The sequence below is a fragment of the Perissodus microlepis genome, chromosome 1, assembly GCF_051167445.1.
Source record: "Perissodus microlepis isolate ML-2025 ecotype Zambia chromosome 1, ASM5116744v1, whole genome shotgun sequence".
Classification (NCBI taxonomy): domain Eukaryota; kingdom Metazoa; phylum Chordata; class Actinopteri; order Cichliformes; family Cichlidae; genus Perissodus; species Perissodus microlepis.
The window spans coordinates 7,537,673-7,561,307 of NC_140461.1; the positions used below are offsets into that span (position 1 = coordinate 7,537,673).

The 23,635-nt window shown below is 41.3% G+C and overlaps 2 protein-coding genes across 3 annotated transcripts in view; both read left to right on the forward strand.

Moving 5' to 3' along the window:
* The first annotated feature begins 4,319 nt into the window (after positions 1-4,319).
* On the forward strand, positions 4,320-11,553 carry lrrc28 (leucine rich repeat containing 28). Of its 2 annotated transcripts, none has more exons than XM_084928464.1 (10): positions 4,320-4,426; positions 4,809-5,049; positions 5,146-5,186; positions 5,414-5,451; positions 5,534-5,671; positions 8,951-9,157; positions 9,250-9,352; positions 9,734-9,918; positions 10,021-10,180; positions 10,266-11,553. In XM_084928464.1, exons 2-10 carry the CDS (start codon positions 4,882-4,884, stop codon positions 10,333-10,335), a joined length of 1,110 nt encoding a protein of 369 aa, XP_084784590.1. In that variant the 5' UTR covers positions 4,320-4,426; positions 4,809-4,881; the 3' UTR covers positions 10,336-11,553. The 2 variants fall into 2 exon arrangements, with proteins under 2 accessions (XP_084784590.1, XP_084784582.1); XM_084928456.1 differs by having other exon boundaries at positions 4,331-4,519.
* Positions 11,554-16,133: 4,580 nt separating this feature from the next.
* LOC146393246 (synaptosomal-associated protein 25-B) overlaps positions 16,134-23,635 on the forward strand; it is a 42,073-nt gene continuing 34,571 nt past the window's right edge. The window contains exon 1 of the mRNA XM_084928476.1: positions 16,134-16,250. The gene's annotated coding sequence lies outside the window, so the exon portion shown is untranslated. The remainder of the gene's footprint in view (positions 16,251-23,635) is intronic.

Below are 23,635 nucleotides of genomic sequence, written 5' to 3' on the forward strand. Positions count from 1 at the left end.
CCTGTTTTAGGATCAGGATTTCACCGTCTCTCTGCTGAAGCTGCTCTTTCAGACAGTTCATCTCAAAGTCAACGTTTCTGGTCTTTTCCTGATCTGAACAAGTCTGATCCCCCTTTTCTTTGATGGCACTGCTCATTTCCACTTTGCGTGACACTGATTCATCAGTGGGTTCTACAGCTTGGATCTCACATTGGTCCAGTGAAATTTGAGCCATCAGCTGTTTGATTTGCTGCCTGGCTTTCTTTGCATCCTCTTTTAAAAGTTGATTTTCAGACAGAGTGTTTAGGAAAGCTTTCCTAACCTGAATAAGGTCATCGAGTGTACTTTTTGGCAGAGTGCACACAAATTGTGGTATCTTGTGTTTCTGGTTGCTCATTTTTGACATTTCAAACAAAGATACGGTGGTACAGTGAATCAGATATTCAAATATGACTGAGGGTAGCAGAACAAAAGTTCATCTAATGCAGTGGTTCCCAAACTTTTTTTGCTGGGCCCCCCCCCCCCCCTTTGTTTACAAGGGGGCGGGTCCCACACTTTGGGAACCTCTGCTCTATAACATCTTCTTGTGACTATTTGCTACACAGACCTTCTGGAAGACTGATGCAGGCAGGACTTTATCAACTTTTTGACCTTGGGGTTCAGGTCTGTTCAAACAGACACTAAGAGAATCCAAAGCTGTACAGACCCTCATTAAACACCGTCACACAACTGTGGGTCAATATGAACGCATCATGCAGGTATACGAGGTGGGAACTCTGAGATTTTTGCGTCTGTCTGTGTTACTTACGTGTAAGGTAGGAAGGATAATATTTAAAATAAGCGGGCGAACTGATCTATAAATGTTATATAAATCACTAGTGTGCGGACATCAAAGTGCTGATAGTGAAGTGCAGACCCTTTTATTTACCGAGGGAATTCAGTGCTGTGTTTCTGCTGGCTGTTTACATCCCGCCGCGTTCTGATTGGACCACAGCGCTAGGACTGCTGCATGACGTCATCAGCAAGCACGAGACCGCTCACCCAGATGCTGTTTGTTGTTGCCAGGGATTTTAATCACTGCAACAACAACAGCTATGTAAGGGGCGCATACAAGGCAGTGCCTCACCCGCATTTTGGACAGTCCGACAACATTTCTGTTTCTCTGTCCGGCATTCAGGCAGCTCCTCAAACGAGCCCCCCGGTAAGCCCCCCAAAACCAAGTTTGGAGTGAAGAGACTGATTCGGTGCTTCAGAACTGCGTTGGTGCTACAAACTGGGGTGTGTTTAAGACTGCTGCCATAAGAGAGGACGGTTCTGTGAATTTAGAGGAATATGCATCAGTGGTCACCAGCTGCATCAGCACATGCATTGACAATATTGTCCCCACCAAGCGATACAAAACATACCCAAATCAGAAAACACGGTTAAACTCTGAGATACGTTCCATGCTGCATGCACGCTCCACTGCATTTGCCTCTGGTGCCACAGAGGGCTACAAAAAGGCCAGACATGACCTGCGCAGATCCATCAGGGAAGCCAAGTGGCAGAACAGACTGAAGCTGGAAAGACACTACAATTCAGACTCCTGACGCATGTGGCAGGGCCTGCAACACATTAGTGATTTCCAGCTGCAACACGCTACCAGATGAGCTGAGTTCTACGCTCGCTTCGACACTCTCAACACCAACCGATACAGAGGGATTCTACCAGCAGGGGCAGCACAGAGCTCTTCACTCACTGTGACTTCGACTGAGGTATGCAAGGTTCTGAGGAGGATTAACCCGCGACTTGTGACTGACTTTGAGGGTGTGCTCTTCAGAGCTGGCTGAGGTGTTTACAGACATTTTCAACTTGTCCCTCACCCAATCAGCTGTGCCCACATGCTTCATGTCTACCACTATAGTGTCCCTCCCCAAGAAAAACAACATAACCTGATTGAATGACTATCGCCCCATCGCACTCACTTCAATTGTAATGAACAGTTTTGAGAAGATAGTCATGTCCCATATCAAAGAAGACATCCCGGATACATTAGACCCTCTGCAATTTGCATATCAGCGCAATCGAACTACTGAGGACGCAGTTAATGCAGCCATCCACACAGCCCCTTTCACACCTCAAAAATAAGGACACCTATGTTCAAATGCTGTTTATAGACTACAGCTCAGCATTCAACACCGTCATCCCAAACAGACTGGTGGAAAAGCTCTCCACTCTTGAACTGACACCCCAGTCAGTCAGATTTGGTATCAGGACAACAGGTACAAAGATAGTGAGCACAGGGACTCCCCAAGGCTGTGTGCTCAGTCCACTCCTGTACACCCTCTTCACCTATGACTGTGTCCCTGCACAGGTATACACTACATAATAGAACTGTAATTAGCCCTAACCTGTAAATTTGCAATTTTTGTACAGATCTCTGCATATACACCTTAATTGCATACTCTGTATATATTATCACTGTGACAGTGTTGCAACTACTTGCACTTTAAATTCTGTTAACACCCACATATAAGCTACAAGATTTACAAAGCACTGTTTTACTTATTATTACTTTCTTTTAGTTGTGTGAAGGAAACCCACAAAGTAAGAACTTATCAGTCCCATTTATCAGTATTAATTCAGATATGTCCCTCTGAGGAACAGCTGGACTGGATGGTGAATTTTTGTTTTTATGGGCCAATGTTTGTTTGTTTGTTTGTTTTTGTAACGGTATAAACAATGAAAGGTGGGGGATTGGCCAATTGGTAACAGTTGACTCTGGGCTGGACCAATTACAGCCAAGGAGGTTGGATGCACCCTCCTCCTTGCTTGAGTAATGGCTCTCAAAGCAGTCTTGTCACAGGCAAACAGAAGAAAATGGTATTGAGGTATCCGTATTGAGGGTAAAAGGGACGCGATTTGATCTGTACTTCAGTTAGAATGAAAAAAAGACACAAAGGTGGAGTTATTCTGTGTCTTTGCTGCACAACCGCCTCTTCTTCTCTCATTCTCTCCCCCTCCCTCTCTTGTTGCTACTTCAATCATGAAACTGATCAATGATCAGCTGATTGGCTTTTCTGAAGCAAATCCCATCTCTCTTGTTTGTTTATCACCCACTTTGCGCCAGAAAGAGGAAACCAGCAGATGTCGCGCTAAACAACAGCAGCACTTTAAGCTTGATAAGCTGTTGTTAGAATTTATTTAATATTACTTTCTAGTTTCAGCTGATGTTTGCTGGAGCCACAGCTGTAAAAGCTGCTGGTCATGATATCTGTTTGGATATCCTGGTGAGAGGGAAACATGAAGATGAAACCAGGAGATGTCCTTACTGAATCATCAGAGCTGAACAGGTGATGGAGAATCAGGTTTACCTTTTAGGTGACATGAATGAGTTGAAGGAAAGTTATGAACGGTTTCTGAGAGACAAATAACACCAGGATCCTTTTCTATGTAGCTGACAGCTGGTAACTGTGCAGGGGCGGGTCTAGCAAAGTTTTGCCAGGGTGGCCGGTAGGGGACAAGGAAAGGGGGGCACAAAGAAATACTTTTCTTTCTTATTCTCATTTAAAATGTCTAGCTTTTGATAAATAATTATCTGAATCTTACAACCAAAGTTTTTATCTGATGTGAAATGTATAGAACTCATACATACATACCAACAAGACAGTGTACATTACTGTCACAACAGCGTTTCTTTTCATTCAAAGGCTTTATGGCTTTTCCTATAATACCTCGTGGGGCGGTCTCTAGTCAAAATGCCTCTGCCGATTTTTTGTCCCAGTCCAGCCCTGATAACAAATCACCCCTGATATTCCTCTCCATCCACTCCGCCCTACCTGCACTCTCCTTTACCTTTCTTGTGCACAGACCATTGCTTTGGACGGTTTACCCCAAGTATTCAAACTCATCAGCTTTCACTTTCTCTGCTCCTTGCAGTTTCACCATTACGGCTGTGTCCCTCTCATTCACACACTCACATACTTCTCTGCCACTCCTGATAACCTTGTGTAGTACCACTGTTTCTGTCTTGGCACCCTATCATATGCTTTCTCTCGATCCACAAAGACGCAGTGCAACCTTCTCTATACTTTTCCACCAACAGTCTCAAAAGTCTTTTTCTCCTTCTTTAGTGTTCAGCCTCATATACAAGTCGGTATAAGCTACAATTCATATATATTATATCTATTATATCTTCAATGTACTATTAACTTGAGAACAAAAATGATTATCCTGAAAGATTTACATGTTTGGACTACAGTTCCATAGAGCCCATTCTTTTTGCGTCATCTCGCGAGAAAGCGGAAATAGAAATACACGAATGACCTGAAGAGGGCAGTAACGCCCCTTTGCTGCGTCTAGTCCGCCGAAAACGTCCCCACAGGAAGAGGACGACGAAGAAGAAGGTAGCCGTGACGTCTGGCCGTGGTTGGTTGTTGTTGTTTAGCAACCATTTGCTAGTTAACGGGTAATTTACCTTTGACATCGTATATGGCGCATTAAGCTGGTTACGAGTATATGTGAGGTTTAAAGGGGATTAAAATGGCCCTGCAAAGCTGAGGTAAACTACAGTTTTCATGTTATTGGACAGTAGCAGCCTGTTAGCTGTCATGCTAATAGTTTAAAACAACAAATATTACTGCTTATTATGTTTTCTTGTGTGTCATATGGCGTCTAATTTTGTCTAATATTAAATGAACTAACAGGTTCCTACTTTATGCAACCGTGAGCCATTAACTGTAGTTGCACATCACACGAAAACCCCCTGTTAATGTGGTCTGGGTCCACCTCATGTCGCCATTGCAGCTTGAATATCTGTCAGGACGTCTGCTCATGTGTTTGTCTGTCAGGATCCAGTGATGCCATAGAGGTAGGAGGCACTGCCAGGGCTCCTCCACCGGAGGACGAGAGGTCTCCTTAGCAATGGCAACCGAACTTCATGAGACCATATTCATGGCCAAGCAGGAGCGCCACAAAAACCTGTTTCTTAACTACAAAAACCTGAACATTTTCCCCGTGGAGCTGCTGAAAGATGAAGGCCTGCAGTTTCTGGAGAGACTTTACATGAAGAGAAACTCACTCACTACACTGGTATCCACACAGTGCATTTTCATTTTACCATATGAGACACTTATGAAACCCAAAGAAAATTTCTAACTACTTCTGCTTTTGCTCTGTCTTTATCAGCCTGACAATCTTGCTCAAAAGCTCCCAAATCTCATTGAACTGTAAGTATTTTGCTAAACTAAGTTTTGTTTTATAAATGATGACAACAGAGATTTGACACATGCTGTCGGAGATTGATGGTGTGTTTTGTGTTTATCAAGAGGTTTCTAGTGAAGTTAACCACCAGATGTTGCATCACTAAATTTGATTAACTGTCTCTCACATTTAGGTGTTTTCAGCAGCAAACACCAGAGCTGTAATTGTCTTACTGTCTGCTTGTACATTTCAGGTATTTGCACTCAAACAACTTGGTCATTATTCCTGAGGGTAAGCACATTGTCCAGTACAATCTTATTAATAACAGTGTTTAATTCACTTGTTTGAATATTAAGATTGGTTTCATTCCCAGCTATTGGAAACTTGGCCAGACTGCAGTCGTTAGACCTGAGCAATAATGCCCTGCAGGTTCTCTGTCCAGAGATTGGCAGACTGAGGTCTTTGCGGCACCTGAGACTGTCCAATAACCAGCTCAAATGCCTTCCTCCAGGTAAGACACAACAGTTGTCTGTCTTGTTTTTAGATTTCCTTTTAGAGGCTTAAATTATTTTACATTATCTTATATTCTTTGATACCTTTTCAGCTAGTAGCCTGAGTCCTTTATTCAGGGGCATCGGTTTAAGTACAGCTACCTAGACTAGTGGTTTGTCTTGGAGCAAGTCCAGATGGTCCTTCTGATTTTGTGCTAACCATACACTGCAGCAGCACAAACCACAGTGAATGAAATTTAACATTGCTGACCCCTGTGCAACAAGGGTTAGCACTGTATACAGGGAGTGCAGAATTATTAGGCAAGTTGTATTTTTGAGGAATAATTTTATTATTGAACAACAACCATGTTCTCAATGAACCCAAAAACTCATTAATATCAAAGCTGAATGTTTTTGGAAGTAGTTTTTAGTTTGTTTTTAGTTTTAGCTATTTTAGGGGGATATCTGTGTGTGCAGGTGACTATTACTGTGCATAATTATTAGGCAACTCAACAAAAAACAAATATATACCCATTTCAATTATTTATTTTTACCAGTAAAACCAATATAAGATCTCCACATTCACAAATATATATTTCTGACATTCAAAAACAAATCAAAAACAAATCAGCGACCAATATGGCCACCTTTCTTTGCAAGGACACTCAAAAGCCTGCCATCCATGGATTCTGTCAGTGTTTTGATCTGTTCACCATCAACATTGCGTGCAGCAGCAACCACAGCCTCCCAGACACTGTTCATAGAGGTGTACTGTTTTCCCTCCTTGTAAATCTCACATTTGATGATGGACCACAGGTTCTCAATGGGGTTCAGATCAGGTGAACAAGGAGGCCATGTCATTAGTTTTTCTTCTTTTATACCCTTTCTTGCCAGCCACGCTGTGGAGTACTTGGACGCGTGTGATGGAGCATTGTCCTGCATGAAAATCATGTTTTTCTTGAAGGATGCAGACTTCTTCCTGTACCACTGCTTGAAGAAGGTGTCTTCCAGAAACTGGCAGTAGGACTGGGAGTTGAGCTTGACTCCATCCTCAACCCGAAAAGGCCCCACAAGCTCATCTTTGATGATACCAGCCCAAACCAGTACTCCACCTCCACCTTGCTGGCGTCTGAGTCGGACTGGAGCTCTCTGCCCTTTACCAATCCAGCCACGGGCCCATCCATCTGGCCCATCAAGACTCACTCTCATGTCATCAGTCCATAAAACCTTAGAAAAATCAGTCTTGAGATATTTCTTGGCCCAGTCTTGACGTTTCAGCTTGTGTGTCTTGTTCAGTGGTGGTCGTCTTTCAGCCTTTCTTACCTTGGCCATGTCTCTGAGTATTGCACACCTTGTGCTTTTGGGCACTCCAGTGATGTTGCAGCTCTGAAATATGGCCAAACTGGTGGCAAGTGGCATCTTGGCAGCTGCACGCTTGACTTTTCTCAGTTCATGGGCAGTTATTTTGCGCCTTGGTTTTTCCACACGCTTCTTCCGACCCTGTTGACTATTTTGAATGAAACGCTTGATTGTTCGATGATCACGCTTCAGAAGCTTTGCAATTTTGAGACTGCTGCATCCCTCTGCAAGATATCTCACTATTTTTGACTTTTCTGAGCCTGTCAAGTCCTTCTTTTGACCCATTTTGCCAAAGGAAAGGACGTTGCCTAATAATTATGCACACCTGATATAGGGTGTTGATATCATTAGACCACACCCCTTCTCATTACAGAGATGCACATCACCTAATATGCTTAATTGGTAGTAGGCTTTCGAGCCTATACAGCTTGGAGTAAGACAACATGCATGAAGAGGATGATGTGGACAAAATACTCATTTGCCTAATAATTCTGCACTCCCTGTAGTTTATAGTGATAAAGAGAGTCTCATTTAATTACAATGGTCACAGAGACATGAAAGCTGAATTTAAGATGAATGCTTAATGTTTGCAAAATCTGATACAAACCAGAATTTAACCCCTGCCCCTCCCCCACAACAAAACGTTATACTTACACTATGCATTGGCAACATTTGTATATCATTAGGACCCAATTAAATGAGATCATTGAACAAAATGTGCTTATTCACATTATAGAAAACCAAGAAAAGCTTAAAAAAACTGTGCTTACCTGTGTCTTTATGAGCACAGAGAAGGAGGATGTCCGCTGGAAACTGTCATAAAATTCTACTCTGTACTCGTGTCAGTGCAACAACACGATTGGCTAATGTATTCATGTTTGAACTATTGATTGGCACTTGTCTTACATAAAAGCTTCTAAACAAAACACTAGTGGAATAAAATCGTTTATTCTGAAATATTACAAAAAAAAGAGCAAAACATGTACAACATACGTGTATTGGTAATGCTTTTACCTGCTTCAGCAATTTCTCTGTAAGAGTAAGACTTATATTTTATGTTTGGCATAAAATCACTTTGAACTGTTGCTTTTTTTCCCAGCGTGTTTGGTTTCCCGACTTGTAAATATTTTAATTGCCAGCAGAGAGCAGCAGAGCTCCACCTGAGAGAAAAAACACAGATTATCGAGGCGCATATAAGTAGTGTAGCTGAAGCTGAAGGGAGGTTGTGCAATTTCATATACTTTAAAATAAATAAAAATAGTTACCCTCCGTGGATTTTGTCAATAACTTGAAACAATTAGATTATTATTTGTTCTGCCCATAGTCAAATTCTCAGTAACGTATTTGTTTGCCTGTTTTCTTTTTGCCATGGTTTTTGATTTACCAGGAATGTTTCCTGAACTTAGTGACAACACCAACAATTTATTTTTCGAGTGTCACAATTTCTGTTGACTGAATTTCTGTGCAAACTGTGAGACAGTGTGTGCAAAATAAAAATAGTAGTGATGAGAAACAGTGCTTCCAGCCCTATATCAAAGTATACTTAACCAAAACCAGAGAGTATATTCATTTACAGCTGTGGTTCCAAAATAATATAATCATTTGACTGTGCTGCTGTTCTTTTTGCAGCGATGCTCTCGTTTTGTTTTAGAAATCCCACAGGCTCCTGCCTCTTTCTAAGAGGAGGGTATAATGGGCTTACATCAGCTTTAGCCAAGATGATGAAAAAAAGACCTGTCAACAAAGATGTTATGTCTAGTTGAGATGTTTGGAAACCCTTTGGTTTTAAGGCATCCAGCGAGGAACAACAAATACAAATCAAATTTCTGATAAAAGTTTGACAAAACTGGGATTTTCTTTTTTCTTTCTTTCTTTCAAATAATAAAGTTTTGCAGCTTTATCTGAGATTTACGTCTCTCACATATTTGTGACACCTGCAGAGATTGGTGATCTGCAGGACTTGGAGACGCTTGACGTGTCGATGAATCAGCTGATGTCTCTACCGGACCGACTGCATCGCTGTCTCTCACTACAGAATCTGACAGCGGACCACAACCTGCTGAGCCACGTTCCCCGACAGCTCTGCTGGCTCCACCGCCTTAACCAGCTCTCTATGGCAGCTAACCGGCTGACTTTCCTACCACTGGGTCGGTGAATCCTCTTCTCTGTCCCTCCGTTATTTGCTCTAGTGATGACAATAAAATGAGCAAGGTGGTTTTGAAATCTTTGTGTGTTTCAGATCTGGGCAGATCACGGGAGATGCAGTTTGTGTTTGTTGACAACAATGTGGACCTGAAAGGACTCCCGTCCTACTTGTACAACAAAGTTATCGGCTGCAGCGGGTAATACACCATCCCAACAGCTCAACAGATACAGTTTAAGACAACTGATAAAGGTCATTGCTGATTAGCAGAGTGAAAAAGAAATGCAATTCCATGATGTTGGATATAAGTTAGCCAGAAAATTAACTGGTATTTAGCCCACAGACTGTTGGAAAATGTATAGAGAATGTGGTTGGTTGGGACAAGAGCGAGGTGGTAAGTATTATCCTCTGCATAGTGGTGAAGCTGTCTTAAGATATCATCTTAAGATCTGCACATGTGAGGAGAGGATACTGATATACGTCTTGTATAAAATAAAGGTGGTTTGTAGCATCTTTACTAAATACAACTGCAGACTTAATGGGCTGCATACTTGTGTTTGTGTGTGTTGTTGTCCTGCAGATGTGGCTTATCTGCTCAAGCGCTGGAGGGTGGACTTGGTGAAATGCTGGGTGAGGAATTGAGTGAAGCCTTGGTTGGCCTGCCAGCTGAAGTGAAGGTGGTGGGCTCAGAGACAGAACATGTTGTTCCCCTGGAGGAGCTGGCTATGAGGACGCTGCACCGCATCTACCACCGCCGCCCAACACGTGAGGAGACAGTGTTCACTCTTACGTTAGAAAACACCTGCTGGTTATAATTTAATAACTTCAAACTTTAACAGGACCTTTTTTGTTTACTGCTGTTTTTAGAGCTCAGCTTGCTGCCTCCCATCACCCTCCCAAAGAGCCTGCGGGATCTGTTGCAGTTCCCCCTCGGTCACTGTCACCGATGCAGCCAAGCCATGTTCACGATCATCTACCCCAAACTCTTCCCCCTCCGTGACACCGCCCTGGCAGGAGTGCACCGCAGGTCAGGCAAACACGCCGTCTTTTTTAGTTTCCCCCCGAAGAAGGATTTAACATGCATACTTACGTCCTTCTCCTTTCCTGTTCAGGACCACTGTGAGTTTTGTAGCCTACTGCTGCTCCAGTCACTGCCTCCGAACCTTTGACCTCCAGGGGTGATCTCATTTCCTTCTCTCTCCCCTCCCCCACTCACGCACTGACATATAACATCAGCTGTGGATCTTGAATGTCTGTGGCTCGCTACTTGATAAAGGACCTGGCAGAAGCAGCGTATGCAGATGTTTGGTAGGTCAGATGATGAACACAAAGCTCAACATTTCAGAGCTTTGCATTCCTGTTTGTGTGGGGGAGGTCAGCAGCAGTGCACAGTAGTGCTCATTAAATGGTAACTACCCACTCATAACTGGGCACTTTTAAGAACAAACACTTTAATCTTTGTGGAATAAGATGTTTTTTTCCACTAAAGCTTTTTGCAGCAGACTCATTGATTGCAGAGTGATCTTTGAGGTGTTAACATTTGTAGCATGCTTTTGTTTTTATGATAACCGAAGAATATTTGAAGGTTTGTAAGTTCAAAGAATGTTTATCAGTTTGATGTGTGTTAATTTCAGCAGAAATTAAAGTGAATGTCTAAAATAGAAAATCTACATTTGAGACAACATACTGCATGAAGTCATGTTCTTAGTCACAGTTTTTGTGAACTCTAAGACCTACTAAAGACAGTGAGCTAAGGATTCATGTTAGGGCTGTCACGATATCAGACTTAAACTTCATCATTATAATATTGTAATATGAGTGGTTGAAAAAGAAACTTCTGTACTTGTGCTTTCAGTCAGATTCATTAACTTTGTTTATTACTCAAAATTCATAGACATGGCGAGAGATGCTATGATGCTTAACCCTACAAAAGCATACAAAACAAAGTTTTTTCATATTGTGCATTGACACAATATTTACATTTCATTTTTAAATATCAGGATTTTCAATACATGTTATCGTGACACCTCTAACTCGCATTTATTTGACAGGTTATGAGAAAGTTTGTTATATTCTATATCAGCTTTCAAGATTTGACCGTTTTATATGTTAACAGCAATGTCTTTTTGTCATAACAAGAATTATAATAACACACTCTGTGTTTAAAAAAAAAAAAATACACAAACCAAAAAGCCAGATTTTCACACTTTTTAGGGTTTAAAGGACACTGACTTGTCTGTCTGCCTGAAGAAAAAGAGAGATTTAATCACAAGCAGCGCTGTGTGTTTCTCTTGTTGAACTGATATGTGTGTGTGTGTAATGTTTATTACCATATTGTACAGTTCTAATTTATCATTTGTTTTGTTTGGCAGTAAATATTGACTGATGTTTGACTTTGAATTTGTGTTTTTCTTACAAAAGAGAGTTCATCATAACAGTCGTCCATAAAGAAAACTGCAGAGAGGACAGAAGCATCTATTATCAGATCTATTACATAAAATTCTGAAATGTCTGAGAAAACACAGCTTTTAATGTGACGCAGGTCTGAAGCTTGTGAGAATCATGTCAGTCTTACAATATGTTGTTAAAGCCACAACAGAAAACATGCCGTAGTCGCCTTTTGACTGTACCCATGTAAGCACCAACCTCTGCACCACCATGCCGTTCTCCTTTACAACAATAACTCAAAGGTCTGGAGATCTGGGAAAAAGAAATAGAAAGAAGTAGCCTTGGGTCAGCCACACAATCGGCCAGAACCCAGAGCCTCCCTCCCTAGACTAATTATGTAATTTGAACTAAGCTAACAAGTAAAAGTGAAAAACAGACACTAGGAGAAGATACGAGAATGAGAATTGTTGTTTGTAATAAAGCACTTCACTTAGTTTGTTTCTTAATTTAGTTTGTAGTGGAAGACTTCAGTCTATAAAACGATATAGGTTTAGATTTTATTTATTTTTTGTTCTCTTTCATGTGACTGATGCCTTACAGATGATTGAAATTGCTGCCCAGATCACCCAAAACACTTTCCACTTGAAAGTTTTCAATCATGAACACATTCAAATCTTCTGTTTTCCCTCTCTTTGCATTTCACAACTAAGAGTGCATGTTTTTTTCTTTTTTTGTTAAAGTTCAGCTGCTTGGCTATAACAGTTGTTTGTGTCAGTAGGTCAGGAGAGTCGAGCTCTTTGGCTCCCCATTATGTGGGATATAAAAAACATCCGGCCAACAGGAAGGTCTTGTGCCAGTTAGCCTCGAGCCAAGCATGCCAGGGGAGCTTTGCTTAACTCCTGAGTCAGACTTTTATTTTCCTTATTTATTCCTCTGATATACCAACTATCCCCCGCTGAACATGCTAGCAGCATACCCCGCCTTTCACATTTCGTATTTTCTTTATCGTTTGCATTTTTTGCAATGAGTCCATCTGTAGCTGCTGCATAATAACAGAGGGTTGTTGAGAGGAAAGCGGAGCGGCTCCATTACCTGGATCGATGACATGTTCAGACAGATGTGATACCATGATCCTCTCTGACTGGTGCTTCAGCTTTCTGCCCTCCCTCTGGGACTATTCCATCTCAGCTGCCTGCACATATGAAATATCACTCGTCCATACTTTATGCTCACATAAAGACACAGGCAAAGCAAAGCCTCATGAATTTGTACATAAACACCGCACTGCAAGAACACATGACAAGAAAGTCATCAGTGCAAATTGAACATGTGAGCTCAGATGAATCTGAAGGAAACCTACATTTAAAAGGAGGATTAACCCCCCCAAAAAAGATTGCGAATCCTTGTGCAGATGGACTGGTGTTGTGAGAAGTCAAGATTTCTCAGATGGTGTTTTTAGAGCCTGATGCGGTACGTTCACATGAAGTAAGAAAAAACCTACTATCTACTTTCTTAACCCACATTATATTATATACTGGCATTTTTAATGTATCTGGTTGTCATACTTGTACAATTTCCTTTATCAATGACAGATACTGAGGATTTCAATCATTTATGTCCAAGGTGGTGGTTGGTGGGGTGTTAGGGTTAGCCTCAGTAGACTACCTGCTCTACCTCCTGAACTACAGTTGTTCCCAACTTCCATTTGAAGCTGATTTAGGTGAAATAAAAACTGCACTTTCCTCCCAAAGATAACATCTGTTCTTCTGCACAGAGATCAGTACCAGGACTGTAGTATTTGATAAGTCAGCGACAAACATTGTCCAAATATCACTGATAGCAGAATGTTTGTCCACAGCCGGCTTGTTTGCTGTGGTTGCTCAGCTGTCAAACAGCATGTGCCTGAGGATAACTTGGAATCTTGTTCTAGGTCTATTAGGCATAATTCATGGTTCACTGTTGCAACACAGTATAGCATGTTTGTAATTCAAAGCAAAAAGGTAGAAAAGACAACAAAAAAACACAACAATAGCACATAAACAAAGGGATTCAGACCTGATCCAAAAGTTAATGACCTGTCCCTTTGCCTCTCCTCCACCTCCTCCACCTCTGAGTTTCATTAAATTCAGCCGGTCAGTTTCAGGTACACGTGTAGATTACTATACACACTGAAAATGAGTTGATATCTTTGTAGCTGCATGGGTTTTATGATTAACAATAGTGCAGTGCAGTATTCAAATGTCCCAATACCACACGTGTAGTACTTTACGCATTATGCAGCATGAATCCTATCACTGTTTTGTAAATGATAGCTAAATACTTATCAAATTATATGTATTCAATTGACACAGCCAGTTGCCAGTTCCCAACTGTCACACATCAGAGTAATCACTTGGAAATGTCTCTTTGCTGGATGTTCTGTGCTATGCATAAATTTGCACTCTGAGCCATTTTCAAACACTCGAGGAGGACTGCTTCAATCAGTGGCAACACAGTGTCACAGTGTTATTGGGTTCTTGACTTTATTGCTATTGGATCATTAACTGGGAGGGAGGTCTTAATGGCTTTTTTTTTAAAAATGGGCTAGTAAGAACACATGAGGAAAGCCAATCCATCACCTGCATAGATCCATTCTGCTGCTAATCAGCTGCTTTCAGGCCTCGAGGGTCAACTGGATTTCTGGAGAATGTTTTAGTGTTTTAATAGTAAATAATGAGGAAGAAGACAGTAGGGCGATAAGGACATTAATCCATTAAACTAGGAGAGATGACAAGGACTAGTGTAGGATCACCACATGCTGTTGATGGAGCACAGTAAGCACTTGCTTGACAAAAAGAACAAGAACTAAGGGCTGATTGGCTCAAAGGACAATTGGAAAAGCGTAGTGACATAATTTTTTTTAATGCGTCTTTTTGACAGTGTGGGAATTGACAAGGAGAAAGATGATATGATCTGATCACTGCTAAGCCTTTACCTTACACTCCTTTCCCCAGCTCATTAGGACCTCTCTTGTGTTATCTCTCCACAGTTGCAGAAATAATCAAGGCACCATGGCTCTCACCTTTTACCTGCTTAATGTTTGTCTTGCATGTATGCTGTTTGCTTCTGCAGATGTGAGTCATCTAAGGCCACGTATCCGTTAAAGTACAATAAATAAAAGCTGGAAAAAAAGAGAGTGCACACAAGCAGATTTTCATCTTAAAAAAGGAACAACAGCTTCTAATTTCTGCAATTTCTCCAGCTAAAAAGACCTTTTTAGTAAAGAAGACGTGTTGCCCTTGCACCATGTCTTTTCAAGCATTTTAGCATTTTGTGTGATTATGTAAAGTCAAGGACTCCAGGGGCAATCAGCTGAGCACACAGAGGACAATCTCAAGAGGCTTTTTGGGCTCTGTGTGCATATAAACACATGGATAGATATGCTTGTGACAGGAAGTCTGGTCTGTGGAGATGGGAAATGTATTGCATGTAAGGGGATGTAAGGTTATTAAAAAAATATTTAGGGTAGGAAAGAAAATCACCATACTTGTAACCATGAAAATCTTTCTGTATACCAATTAAAAAAAAAAAAAAAAAAAAAGAATAGAAAAAAACTTGAACTACACGCTTTTGGATTTATGTCAGAAATATTCTATAAATAAATAAAATTTTCTTTGAATGCTCTCTTATCTATCCCTCAAATCGCATTAATCACCTGCACTGAAAAAAAAGTCAGATTTTTCTTTCTCACATTTATTATTGTTTTCATTTGATTTCCTTCAGTAAAAAGTTTTCTTTGTCAGTTACTCTGCTTTCTAATTAGTAAACAGTCGGACTAAAGCACCGTGAATTTACATCACAGACAATAATCTGCAGTTTGCGCAGATCAGCCTGCAGCTCTGCCTGATATCGAAGGAGAAAGACAGCAGCGCGCAGTTGACCTACCTTTTTATCCGTTACCGCTGACGTCAGAGGGCGCGGCCATTTTGTGAGAGGCGTCAATGAGACAGGAAATCAGGTGGCATGACTGTCAAATTAAAACCAAACCTAGTATTATTATTATTGTTGTCAGAAGTAGCTGTGTTGCTATATATCTTGTATTTTATCTAATAGGAGAGCAGGTAGCACTGCCTGGTTGACTTGTGCCTAATGCCTTACATCCTTCTTAATGCAACTCTCAAGGAATTTGTGTCTTCCCATGGAATCAAACCGGGGATCTTTCACAAATGTTAGGGAAATGTGTATTATTCATTTATTTTTGCTTCCAATAACAGGAGTAACCAAGGGCCCCCCTGTGCTATAATCTATGTATGACATGTATATTTCGACATTTCCGACTTGTAGTGTTGTCGCTTTGCCACCTTTAAAAATAGTCCTGGATTTCTTGGGATGTCGGAAGTTTTTTCAGCACCACTTCCTGTGTATGCACCTCCTAATGACCAAACACCAGTCACGTTATACACAGTTTTCACTTAATGTAACTACACAGTTCCTTCACAGGTTTTATTTTGTGAATCATTAACAGGAAGTGTTTGATGAGTAGACCTGCGGAGATTAACGCTTGCTGTGGCGGTTAAGGGGGAGGGCGGTGCTGATCCAGCGGAGGGCGTGGGGTTTGGGGGGCGGGGACAGTCCCGTTGAACGGAGCGGCTGGACGGACAGACATCTTCACCCCGTACAAACATACAGCAAAAGAAAAAGAAGAGAAAGAGCTGAAGAAACTTAACCAGGTCGGTTTAATTCGATTTTTTTTATCCTCTCATTTTGACCCACAGAATAATCAAAAGAAGAGCGATAATTAAAGTTTCAATGATTCTCCAGATTTCAGGTTTTAGCAGTTTATACGTCCCAGGACGTGACAGAGTTCTCAGCTGTAAGAACGCGTCATATTTGCTAGGTTATTTTTTGTTTGTGAGGTAATGATATCTGAGGGGAAACGAGGACCATGTTGCTGAGGTGTTTCTGTTGTGTTTGTAGCGACTCTGTGTCGACGCATGTGCTGAATTGTTTGAACTTTTGGCTGTTTTCTGTCACAGGGGAAGAGTGGTTGTTTTATGTAAGGATTAAACAGCAGGTTAACACAGACTGTGTAGTCTTGTTTTTCATGTTTCTGAAAGCTTGTAGGTGTAGCTGGCCATTGAACAGAAAAGCCGTGTGCAGGTTCAGGACCTTGGACAGCTCCCGAGTCTGAAACACGCTGAAAAATACTTTACGCATAAAGCGAAACGTTTGTTCTCAAAGTGTTCCCCCAAAAATGAAAATCTGAAGTTAATCTATTCGTGAAACGAGGCAAACTGAAGCAGTAAGTCCTGAAAAATACCTGAATCTAGTTTCTGCGCTCTGGAAACAAGTGAGACAGCATTCGTTATCACACTTATTGTTTTTATAAAATGGCCTGGCTGTTTGTGGTTCAGATCTGCTTTAATCCAGAGGTCTGACTTTTCACCTTTCCTTCACTTCCTTTTTCCAGAGGACCGTACAGACACAGTGAACAGGGAGCCGTTAATGGTAACAGATCATTTTCATGAGGAAAAGATGGATGTTCGGTTAGAGCGTCAGGTGCAAGAAAAACAGAAGCAGAAAAAAAAGATCAGAGGTCAGCATATAAGTATTTGAAATAATTATTTTAAGATGCTAGTTTTTAAGGCCCTGTCTGAGAAAACGTGTACAATAGTCACTCCTATGACTGAAGCTGCGCAGTTGCGACATTAAGGTTGAATTCAGTTATGAATTTTGTTTATGAATTTAAACTCAAGTTAAAGTAGAAACTGCTCCAGTCTTTCTCCCTTTCCTGCATGTGCACCTGTGTTAATGTCAGAGAGGACAAAGAGCTCAGGCCGACTCTTAAGCAGATCAACACGTGTGTGTGTGTGTGTGTTGTCTTTTTTTGGCAGCCTGGTGTTGTTTGTAACTCGATGTAAACAGGTGGATATTTCAGTTAGGGCAGGAAATGACTGCAGCACACCCAACATGGACTAATTGAAACATATCCAACTTCCAGTCAATTCTATGTCCTATGTTGTATTTTGGTTTTGCTGCTGCTTTAAATTATGGAGTGCAAATGCATCCAGCATGTAAAAAAATATAAATCTCAGCTGCAACAGGTGAACTTTACTTTAACAATTTGTTAAATTTAATTAATAATGTTTTCCTAGGACTTCCTGTGTTTTCTTGTCTATTTTTTCCTCCCTCACTTCCTGTTTCACTTTGATAATATGTTTTCTTGTGTCTCTGGTTGCTTTGCTTCACTTGCTTTGCCTTTTTTTCTGTCTTTCTCTCTTTATGGTCTGCTCCTGTAGGATTCCTGGTTTATTTTCTGGAGTTATTCCACATTTTTTTTTTTTTTCTTGTACTGGATTATTGTTGGACTTATTCTGCTCTTCTTCAGTTTATTAAACTTACTTTTGTTTTTTTTCACCTTAAGAAATCTTACATTTGTCCTACAGTTGTGTCCTGATTTTGCTGAAAGTACAGTGAACCAAGTGTAACTGGTTTGGTTGATGAAATGTTAATTGCAGCTGTTTGCTTGGACATTTTCTCTGTTTTTCTGGAGCCGAAATGTTATGATTAACATGAACCCAGGGTGCTCAAATAATCAGCTTCCTGGTGAGAAAGTGCTTCCTGCTTTCATTAGCACATACCTGCCCCCCACCATGATCAATCCCCCATCCTCCCCCACAGCACCTATCACTCACCACTCTGTCACCCTGCCTACAAAGAGGTGAGAAATTACCACCAGTCTCCCGCTACATCTGTCAAACACGCACACATGCCACAAACAGCGTAGCAAACTTTTCCTCTCCTTCCTCTTCATTCGATACTTAAATGTACTCCCCTTGTTATTTATTCATTTTGCTCTTTACGGCTTCCTGTTAAATTTCAGTGCAATTGTCTGTGAAATTGCCACATGATAGACAAACCCGAGTGATTATGCGCCCAGATCCCAATCTTCTGTTGCTCACTTATTAACTTTGAGCAATAAAATGAATGCGGGGATCTTCTTCTGGCAATGACTTCCCTTTTTTATTTTACCCAGTGAGGTTTTTATAAACACATGCACTCTTTAAACTAGTTTGGGCGGCACATCATTTATCAATCTAGGGCTGAGAGGGGCAGATGTTTTAAGAAGCCCTCCAGTATATTTTGGTTGCACCCACAGAGTTAATTTTTAAAGCTGAGTCAGTCAGAATGAGTGCTGCTTACAGAGTTTAGCTTTAACAGGGTGAGTTTTTATCAGTTTAAGTGTTCAGTTTTAAAATACCCCCATTGCTGTTCTTTTCACCATACAAAACAATATACAGGAGAAATAGACTGATATACACTCACCAGTTTGTTGGAGACACCTGTTCAACTGCCCTTATCAAATCAGATAATCACACTTTACTGGGTGAAAATCCCAGTGCTCAAAGGAGATTATGAAGATTATTTTGAGATGACAGGAAGACAACTGTAACTCAAATATCCACTCATTATAACCAAGGTAGGCGCATCTACGGACACACAGACACGCAACAGATCGAACCTTGAAGCAGATGGGCTGCTGCTGCAGAAGACCACACCGGGTGCCACTGTTGTCAGCTACGAACAGGAATACAATTCATAAAGCTTACCTAAACTAGACAACATAATGGATGAGTCTTGATTCCTGCTGAAATATTCAGTTGGCAGTTTCAGAATTTGGCATAAAAATATTGATTCGTGGAAACATGAAAAGCATGGGTCCATCCTGCCATGGATTAACAGTTCAAGCTGCTGCTGCTGCTGCTGCTGCTGGTGTAATGATGTGTTTGGGTCCTTTCATACCAGCTGAGTGCGGTTTAAACACCACAGCCCATGAGAGTATTGTCAATATGGACTAAAATGTCTGAGTAATGTTTCTGACATCTTGTTGAATCAACACATGGGTCCAACCCAGCACTATCAAGGTGTAATTAACAAAGTGTCATATATCAGCTGTTAGGATACGTTATTGGACTATTTCATGATGACAGTGGCCAATGTTCATTTCTCATTTCAAATTAATTCTGTGCTAGCTAAAAGATGTAAAACAGTTTGATGAATAGGTGAAAGACCATTTATGAAATGAGGACTATGTTTTCTTGGTTTATACAAAGAGGGAAAAATAACAACAAACACAAAGCAAACAAAGAAAAATTGGTCTTGGCAAATGTAAATGCAGAATTTCAAAATTTGTGCACTTCTAACTTTAAAGAATCCAGCAGTAGTAGCACCAACAAAGAGCAATTAATGGTTTAGAACTTGAAATGCTAAATGCGGAACACGAGATTTCATATCTAAAGATTATTGCACATTTCTTTAACACTTTGTTTCATGTCTGGCCAACTTAATGTAACTTAAAGGCACCTTTGTCTTTCACCTCCAATCACAGTATGTTCGATGAAATGGGTGGATCTGTTTCAGTAAAAAACAAAACAAAAAAAAAAAAAACCACACGTCTTTTCACAAGTAAATATGGATGTAAAAATGTTAGAATACATATTAAAACTCTTACATTTTTGCAAATATCTACATAGGAGATGCAGTTTATGCATGTGTTAGACATCAAGGATAGACAAAGAAATACTTAATGTTCTTTGATCTGTATTTTGATCCTGGTGCTTCATCAAATTATCATTTATAAAACATTCAAAATGGTGATACGATCCTTCTTATCGATCACAATGGGATTATCGAGTTGCAGTAACTCGATTCCTTTGACCTGCACCGACTTTAACCTTACAGCAAGGTTAAAGTCGGTGCAACACCAAAAGTACAAATCCTTTTGCAAAGAAGCCGCGATTATCTTTTACAGTTTTTCTCAAATGCTAAAACACGTCACAAACGTTACCACCAGGTCCCCCAATGTCCAAACACAACACCCTTCTCTAAAGCTACATAAACACAACCACACCTTCCCACTGCAAAACTCAAACTCCCACACCAAGAGAGCAGCTCGAAGCTGTCAAAACTGTAAACACTATACACAGCATTACACACTACAGCAAAACACAATGCTCAATTTGTGAGAAGGTTCTTTGGTTCATAACTGCCAATGCATATTTTTATAAACTGTACAGTAACGGATCGTCATAGAACCCTGCAGAGGATTAGGCATTTAGATTTGGGAGTTTCACATGAAGACTATAAATCTATAAAAACATCCTGCATGTACGTACACTACTGTAACACAACTCAATGCAAAAACAGAATCTATCGCACACAACAGTACTCTCGGAAACATGATCAGGGTGTGAAGTCTTTTTTATTGTCTACACGGTCTTTTTACAGTATTACACACAGTCACTGTGCGGCATCATGTCGCCGAGCTGCATTGGGCCACATCACCTCATCCACATCACAGGCTATATTGTCCCTTGCTAGGCACCGCGGGAAAAACGCCCTGGAATGGCGAATCCATCCCTGGAAGGCCTCCACTGGGATGTCAGCACAGGCCAGCTCCATTGCCCGTACGAGGTTCTCTCTTGTGTATGGCTGTCTGTCATACACCTTCCATCTCCATGATGAGAAGAACTCCTCTATAGGGTTCAGGAAAGGGGAGTAGGGTGGCAGACAGACGTTTAAAAAGTGGTCACTGTTGGTGGTGAACCACTCTCTGATTTGGTGTGTTTTGTGGAAGCGGACGTTGTCCCAAATGATCACATACATGTGATGTGCTAGCCTAGGATGGTGTTGTTGACGGTCCAGGAGGATGTCTTTTAGCTCCTCTAGGAAGGTGAGGAGACGTTGGGTGTTGTAAGACCCAAGGACAGCATGCCGGTGGACAAGCCCCTCCGTACCCATAGCTGCACAAAGAGTAATATTACCCCCCCGTTGGCCAGGAACCTCAGTGATGGCTCTTTGGCCAATGATGTTACGGCCTCTTCGCCTTTGTTTCTGGAGGTTGAAGCCAGCCTCATCCAGGAAGAGGTACTCATGGGGTCTGGCCATCGCGTCCAACTGCATTATCCTCTGTGAACATGGAAAAGCGTACAGGTGTTCAGAACGGTCAATCAGGTAGCACAGTATTGTCCAGAAGTAATGTAGGCCACTAAGCAACACAGTATGTCCACTAACTGTACTGTGGACATGGATGTATACGTACATGCACATACTCGTAACGTTGTTCTATGTGTCGCGCAGAGTTGCGCTCAAAGGGAACCCTGTAGACCCGTTTCATCCTCATCTGTTGGCGCCGGAGAACTCGGTCTATTGTGGACACGCTGACAGCATCAATGTTCTCAAAGTTTAAATTATCTGCAATGACTTTGTCTCTGATCTCTCGGAGTCTAATGCAGTTGTTCTCACGGACCATATCTGCAATGAGGGTTTCTTGTGCCGCTGTGAATATGGCAACCCTCCCACCTCTATGTGGCATCCTTTCAGCTCTAAAGAAAGAAACATGTGTTGTCAATTGACTGATTTATATGTAAAACTACATGTAAAGTAACAGACCACTTTCACAGGCCTGTAAAACTGTAGTGTGACAAAGAAAGCAATAGCGTACTATACCTGTTGTGTTGTCTAAATGCCTTGATAATGGTGGCCACGGTGAACCTACTCAGGTTTGGATGTACTCTTCGTCCCGCTTCAGCCATTGTCATGCCATGGCCAATGACATGATCAATTACTGTTGCTCGCATATCATCTGTTATGATGGTGCGAGGTTGTCTTCTTCTCCCACCTGGACCTTCTCCTCTCTCTTGTTGGCCTCCTTCTCTTCCTCCTCTACTCCGAACTCCTCTTCTTCTTCTTAGGCCTTCACCTCTTCCTCTTCGGCCTGCAGCTCTTCTCCTTCCGCACGCTCGAATGCCTTCATCCATTGTGATTGTTTGGCATCTTCACCAAACTATGCTTTTATAGGTGGGGTCACATCATTAGCAACAGGTGTCTTCAATTTTGAGTCGTTGTGTGTAGTGACTGACGCCAGGTGTGTTCCCTGTGTTCAAAGATTGGTGACTGTGGCAAGCATTTTGCATCACATGGGCTTTCATTTGAGAATATGAGCAGAGTTGTTTTGCAACATGTGTTTTAGCAAGGAAAAATGTGTTTAGATTTATGAGTACAGAGGGTTGTGTTTTGTGAATTGTGTCTTCATGTGACGTGTTTATGGTACTGGAATATGGTGGCTACATTTAGTAAATGTGTTTAGACTACTGGTCATTTGGGTTACAGGATTGGCTTTTGTGTTTTAACATTTGAGAAAAACTGTAAGGACGTTTATGTTTTTGTTGTTAGCACAAGCATGTGATAACTCTAATCCTGTTGTCCACGCAGGAGGAGAACCATGCTGTTTTTACATCCTTTTCCCCCATTTGTCACACGTACGAACAGAACAGTGTGTTTTTACCTAATATATACAGCTCTATATGTGCCTGTCAACACTCTGCATGTCTAAATGAGTGCGCACAGAGACGTATAGTGACAGGTGTCCATTTGAATGTATACATGTAGAGAAGAAATGGAGGAGAGGAGATTGTGTGTGCATGTGTGTGTGTGTGTGTGTGTGCTCTAGGTTTTGTGTGTGTTTGTGAGAGCAGAAGTGAGAGAGAGGCTGTGAATGCCAAAGTGAAAGAAAAGCATGCAAAAGAGAGGAAGAGTGGTCTGTGTGTTATGTAAGTGTGTGTGTGTTCTGTAGGCCTGCAGATTAATCCAGTGGGTTTTATCCTCAGTGAATGGGACAGTGGGGCTTTGCAGTGATTATCCCTGGAGGCCACAGATGATTGCTTTGAATTTCTTGCATGTCCGACACTGCCACGTTTGCCTGCCCGCGCATTGTTCTGTCTGCCGACTTTATTGGCAACGCTCCGTAAAAGTTAAAAGGCCATAAAATTGGAGAGCGTGGTAGATGCTTTATATATTATTCTTAATATGTAGAAGGTTTTACTGGAATAATGTGTCTTTAATTGTGCAAAGTAGTTTAACAGGCTGTGTTAATGTAAAGTTTAATGTGTACTTTCTTTCTGACCAACTACTCCGCCTCCTCATGTCTGTCTTTCCATAAGTCTGCTTCTCTGTTAATCTGAACCGCAGCTTTCTGCCTGTCTGTCTCTACTTTGGATTATATAACGAGGAAATATCAGAATTGCAATCTGCTCCATCATCCCTGCTCAGCTGA